This window comes from Emydura macquarii, unplaced genomic scaffold, assembly GCF_026122565.2.
Source record: "Emydura macquarii macquarii isolate MOO-44397 ecotype Brisbane River unplaced genomic scaffold, CSIRO-AGI_Emac_v2 contig_2636, whole genome shotgun sequence".
Classification (NCBI taxonomy): domain Eukaryota; kingdom Metazoa; phylum Chordata; order Testudines; family Chelidae; genus Emydura; species Emydura macquarii.
In genome coordinates this window covers 5,516,506-5,522,505 of record NW_027132773.1, presented here as the reverse complement: position 1 = coordinate 5,522,505, position 6,000 = coordinate 5,516,506, and the positions used below count along the sequence as shown (strand labels likewise).

The 6,000-nt window shown below is 48.9% G+C and overlaps 1 protein-coding gene across 2 annotated transcripts in view; it reads left to right on the top strand.

Annotated features, from left to right (window-relative positions):
* The first annotated feature begins 665 nt into the window (after positions 1–665).
* LEMD3 (LEM domain containing 3) overlaps positions 666–6,000 on the top strand; it is a 96,895-nt gene continuing 91,560 nt past the window's right edge. For both annotated transcript variants that reach the window (XM_067564086.1, XM_067564085.1), the window contains exon 1: positions 666–2,252. In XM_067564086.1, the coding sequence (XP_067420187.1) occupies positions 764–2,252 (1,489 nt within the window). In that variant the 5' untranslated portion in view covers positions 666–763. The remainder of the gene's footprint in view (positions 2,253–6,000) is intronic.

Genomic DNA, 6,000 nt, shown 5'->3' with positions numbered 1-6,000 from the left:
CCTATTTCGATAGATGTGGATAAAATAGTCTATTTCAGACCTGTTGGGCTGCAGTTTAATAGCGCAACCGATCCTAAATCTAAACTTGTCTCCTTGTGTCCATGACTCTCTCTTCCTTTTCTCCACCCAGCAAAACTTTCGGCAAAAGTCCGGTGAGGGGGCAGCGGGTGAGGGTGGACACGTAAAGCAATCCCCCCACGCCACTGCACCCAGACGTCTGCCGAAAGTTTGCTAGGTGGAGCCCAGCCTTCAGCGCGATTCCCTCCTCCGGGCCAACAGCCGCCTTGCTGGGACGTCAGCAATACGGAGTCGCTACCGCCCCTGTTTCTCCGTCCCCTCCGGAGGCCCCCCCGCCCGCTTGGCGCATTGCCAAGCGTACTCGCAGATGAGGGCCCCGGAGCTGCCCGCAGACGGACGCGCAACGCGCACGCGGGTGTCATTTACTCCTGCGCGCAAGGACGAGGAGCAGATTGCAGGCCATGCTCCTCGTGCATAGGCGTGGTGAGTGAGCACGCGCGCACCCCGCAACTTCCCCGACTCCCTCCCCCTCCCGTCTGGCTGGCGTCTCCGGCGGGGGGTGGCGCTTCCAGGGTGACAGACGGGGCTAGGCCGCTGGTGCGCAGCGCAGTGCGCACGCGTCAGTTCCGGCGGGGAGGGAGGAGACAGGACAGCGAGACTCCGAGCGGCGCGGCGCGCGGGCCAGGCGGCGCGTGGGTAGGGGGAACTGGAAGGGAACGCGGCGGCGGCGGCGGGGCAGAGGAACATGGCGGCGGCCGCGCAGCTCACGGATGAGGAGCTGTTCTTGGAGCTGAGGCGCTTCGGCTTCTCCCCGGGGCCGGTCACCGAGAGCACCCGGCCCGTCTACCTGAAGAAGCTGAAGAAACTGCGGGAGGACGAGCGGGCCGGAGCCCGCGGTGGGGCCAACAAGACCCGGAACAGCAACAACAATAACACGGGGGCCGAGGCAGCGCCGGGCGGCGGCAGAGCGGCTCCGGCCCTGGGGGTCCGGCTGGCCAGCACCGACCCGCCCTATTTGCCGGGCGGCGCGGGCGGGGGGAGCCGGAAGAGCAAAGTGTTGCTGGGCTTCAGCTCGGACGAGTCGGATGTGGAGGCCAATCCCAGGAGCCAGGCTGGCGGCGGCGGCAGCAGCCGGAGGGAGCGGGCGTCACCTCCCTTCCGCGGCCTGAGGCCCGCAGTCCCCTATCGAGCCTGCCGCGAGAGGAACAGCTCCCCCCCGGAGGCGGCCAAGAGGAAGCCCAGTGCCTGGTGGGGGGCGGTGGCCGGGAGACCGGCTGCCACGGCCACTGCGGGGGCTCAGACTCATGCCATGCGGGAGCCTGGGGACAGCGGGGAAGGGGAGGAGGAAGAGGACGGAGACCACGAGGAGCAGCAGCAGTGGAAGAACCGGACTGTGAATGGTAACAAGCCCCCCTCCCTCGGCGGCAGAGCCGAGTATTCCGACTCGGAGGAGGAGGGGGAGAGAGCCAAGCAGCAAGTATTGAAGGAAGAACCTGCAGCCCGCCAGCACCGGGCCAGACGGAGCCTCAGCAGATCTGCTGCCCTGTTCACAGCTAGCAAATGTGCTGCAGCCGGCGCTGGCATGATGGAGACGGGCCAGCAAAAGGCTGGAGGGGGCGGTGGTGCTGGTGTAATCGCAATGAATGACAGGGCAGAGGCGGCTGCTGCTGCTGGGAGTCTAGACGGGGGCAGAAAGGAGGAGGCGATGGTGACGAGGGGGGGAGACTGTGAAAACCTGGACTCCAGCCTTTCCATCCCCAGATACCGCAGCAGCTCCTCCAAGAATCCCCCTCCACTGTTGGTACTGCCGCAGCCCACAGACATCGACAGTGGCAAAATCAGTGACTGTCTGGGTACCGTCAGGAAAGCAGCCAATAATCATGTTGTTCTCAGCGGCGCTGCTGGTGGCTTTAATATTGAACCCAGGATCTATTCAGCTACCAACAGCCTTCCCCTGGGTGCTGCCACCTCCTCTTCCCTTAGAATCAATCACTCCAACCACACGGTCTCTAATCACACCTACCTGAAACACACCTATAATCAAAACCTTTCTGAGCCTGAGGAGGAACTTCTCCAACAGTTCAAGAGAGAGGAGGTATCCACCACTGGGAGCTTCAGTGCACATTACCTGTCCATGTTTCTCTTAACTGCTGCATGCTTGTTCTTTCTGATACTGGGACTCATGTACCTGAGAATGAGAGGTTCGGGAGTAGCGGAGGATGGGGAAGTCAACCGTAAGTATTAGGTTGGGGCAAGAGGGGGTATTACAATGGGGCATACACTTTAACAATGCTATTTTGCACTCCAGTAACACTTCAGAGTCTTGACAGCATTTTTCCAATGCATCTATATTGTATGTAAGTAGTGTTTCCATTTATTGATGGATAAACTGAGGCACAGAAGGATTATGACTTGTTTAAGGTGACCATGAGTCTATTTGACAACTGTATGTAGAACCTGATTTGGTCTGCTCTAGCCTGTTGACACCTGCCTCTCTAGCAAAGTTTTTCAATTTCACTATGCATTTTCATATTTGTTTTATGACAGCTCTTTTTATGAAAGATCAGTATAAAAGTTAGGTGACAAGGCCTGACGTTGCTATGATCTCCGATTTATCTGCATTCAGATGTCTTTGATTCTAATGGCTGGAATTCACCTATAATTGTCAAATAGCAAAGCAGATTAAGTTTTAATAGGAGTAAGTGAAACTTTGTTACCAGTGAAGCATAATCCAGATTTGGATGATAATATTTTGACATGAGGTTATATTGCTAAAGGTTTGGTTTTTGCTCTAGGTTGACTTGACACAGTACTTTCTAGCAGAGATCTTGTTCTAAATTTGCTTAAGATGGACTATCCTATATAAAATACAGGCTGAGGCCTTAGTTTGCGTCTCATGGCAATCTTTTAAATTTTCACATAATATTAATTTGGACTTCTTGAAGTAACTTTTAAAAATGTCTTAAAATGAATTTAGAAACTGCCATTCTCTAACCACAAGATAGGTATAGAAATGGAAATGTATTATCTCAGAGTGATGAATCATGCTAATTCAACTCTTGGCCTCCCTGAAATGGGCAACAAAGCTGTCTAACTATAGTGGTATTTTCTTTTTATCTGAACTTCTGTTCATTAGAAATCAGAAAAATGACAGATTCTTCCCTTAAGGAGAGAGTACCAGTTAGATGGTAATGTGTAGTCATTAGTGACTTATGCTAGTCTCGGAACAGTGACTGAGATGAAAGGCTGCATATAACCTTAGTGGAAGTAAGTGTGTAACATGGAAAACACAGATGGAGGCACAGACCCTGCCAAAAACTGTTTGCCAACTAAATAGATGAACTAAATCAAGACATAAATGTAACAGAGACCTAAGGGGATGAATATATTAGACTATAGCAAATGTATATTTCCTTGTATGTGCAGTGCACTAGCATAGTGGGGTCTGGGGCCCTGATCCCTGACTGAGGCCTCTAGGTGCTACTGCATTATAAACTATTAATTTATTCCTGGACCCTACGGAGGGTTCCTACAATAGCAATAGTTGTCTGATACATTTGAATCCTTCCCCCTATTCTGGAAGGGGAAAGAGCTCCCCTTCTGACTCCCCCAATACTAGTCTTCTGCCTGTGGAAAGGGATGTAGGATTTGCTTTGTCCTTTCCCTAGCCATTTTTGTGATCTAGTGTTGCCAGTACCCATCTCAAGCAGCAACAGAGTAATAGGTACATATTTGTCAGTTTTGTTGCTGCCCACATGGTTCAGAAGAGCAGCAGTGAAACTGGCCAGTTGCCAGCTGTTTGGGAAAGCTGTGAACATAAGGGAACACATTGAAGTAGATGGAATACTCAAGAGGATAGCATTGCAGCCATTCATGTTTGAAAAGCTATCTCTATAATGTATAACCATAAGGGCTAGAAACATACAGCCTTTTATCAAGTGGTGCTGAGCACCACAACTCCCACTGAAGTATTTAATAAAAGACAAAAGTCTTAAATTCTGAAGACTTTGAGTGTTCACCAGTAGGAAATTTGCTCAGGTGAATTTTACAAGCCCTCCTGAAGACTAAGGCCATGTCTACAAACTTAGGTTGACAAAACTACATTGGTCAGGGGCGTGTGGGGAAAAATCCCGACCCCTGAGTGCCATAGCTGTGCCAACCTAACTCCAGTGTAGATGCCGCTAGGTTGATAAATTATTTTCTTCAGTGTAGCTACTGTAGCTTGGGAGTGTGGTGTTCCTATACGAATGGGGAGAAGGTGGGTGGGGGGAGACACCTTTTTCATCAGTTGAGGCTGTAGCTACATTACAGGGTTATGCCCGCATAGCTATGGTGACTTAGTGTGGATTTCTGTGTGGTGTGGATTTAACATAAGCTGGATTTCTCAATCAATGTACAAAAAATTACATTTACATTCAGAGTATCTTGAACTTTTTGTATTTGGAAGAAAGTTACTTCTCTTTGAATCAGAGTTTAGAGTAATGGTGTCAAAATAGGTTCAGCCCTCACACTGAGCAGAGGACTATAAAGCCAATTTTAGGTGTCTTTCTCCACACTCTCTGGTATAGGGGGCATGTTGAGGACAGGGAAGTGCACATAACATGCTTTGGCTACCTCCAGCTAATGTATGGTTTGTAGGGAACTATTTCCAACTAGTGCCAGCAGCCTCCAGGCTACTCCAATAGAGTTGAGCAGAGGATTGGGGAACCTGTAACTGGTTATTTGTTCTCAGCTTCTTTAATAGTAGAATATGTCTTAGGGAACATGCTTTCAATTCATAATCAAATTCACATTTTCATGTTGCCTCTTAAAGGCCACAAATTGGACATCACTGGTTCAGAGTAACTAGTCCTATGTTTTGTTGTTTAAGAAACTTTTCATGTATAGCTTCTTTTGACTTCACTGAATTGTATTTCACATTTTTTAATGGAAATATCTTGGAGTTGGAACATATGCCTCCTAAGACATCAGTCAAATTAGTTGTTTTTTTCCATGAAATGGAACTAAGTTTTAGGAAAAGTTTGAGTGTAATTTTCTTCATCGAGCAAGTCAGATACTGAGAGAGTGCTTTTTCCATTGATTGTAAGACATGGTAAGAGGGTTTTTTTTTGTTTTTTTTTTAAACCCGCATTCAATACTTTGATTAGAAAAGTGACAAGCACTAAGTCTTTCATGAAGTAAGTGACTTGTAAACCTGAGTGCATAAGTTCTCATTTCCTGTGTGCACGTTAAATTAGTCTCTAGTACAGTGGTCCCCAAACTTTTGGGGTTGTGTGGCCTCCCCCCTTACCTCGTCTGTGCCACGCGCCTGCCCCCCCCTCCCCCCCAGGAGCCACAATCTGGAGCGGGGCCAAAGCTGCAGTGCGGAGCTGTGGCTGGGGATTGGAGCTGCAGCTGTGGGGAACAGGGCTGGAGCAGAGATGGGGGCAGAATGGGGCTGGGTGGTGCCCTTTCTCCGCTCCCATTGGGACTGACCCAGGCCCCACTGTGCCCCCTCAAAGGTTTCTCCACACCCCCATGGAGGGGGCGTGCACCCCACAGTTTGGGGACCTCTGCTCTAATATATGACTGGGCATTGAGTGATTCAAGTTCAAAAACCATTTGACTGTCATCTTTCAGTTCTCATTTTCTCAAACAGCCTTCCCTTTTTACCCCAAACTATTTAAAAAAAAAAAAAAAAATCCTAGTTGGACTATTCCATAAACTTGTAAATTACAATTCAGCTTATGTCTTTCACTTTGCACCAGAATTATAGCTTAAAGAAAAAAGTTAATATTAAAAATATTTTTGATATCTATCTCTTCCTCTAAACTGGCCCTACCTTTTCTGTTAGTTCAGTGTCATTGTGTCAAGAAACACTCCTGTCGTGAAGTGCGGCAATAAGAGGCTTTTGGTTCTTGGCCTCAGTAAAACCAAACTCACTACAAAATGTGTAAGTCGGTAAAGGCGAAATCCATTTTCTGCTGAACTATATAAAACTGC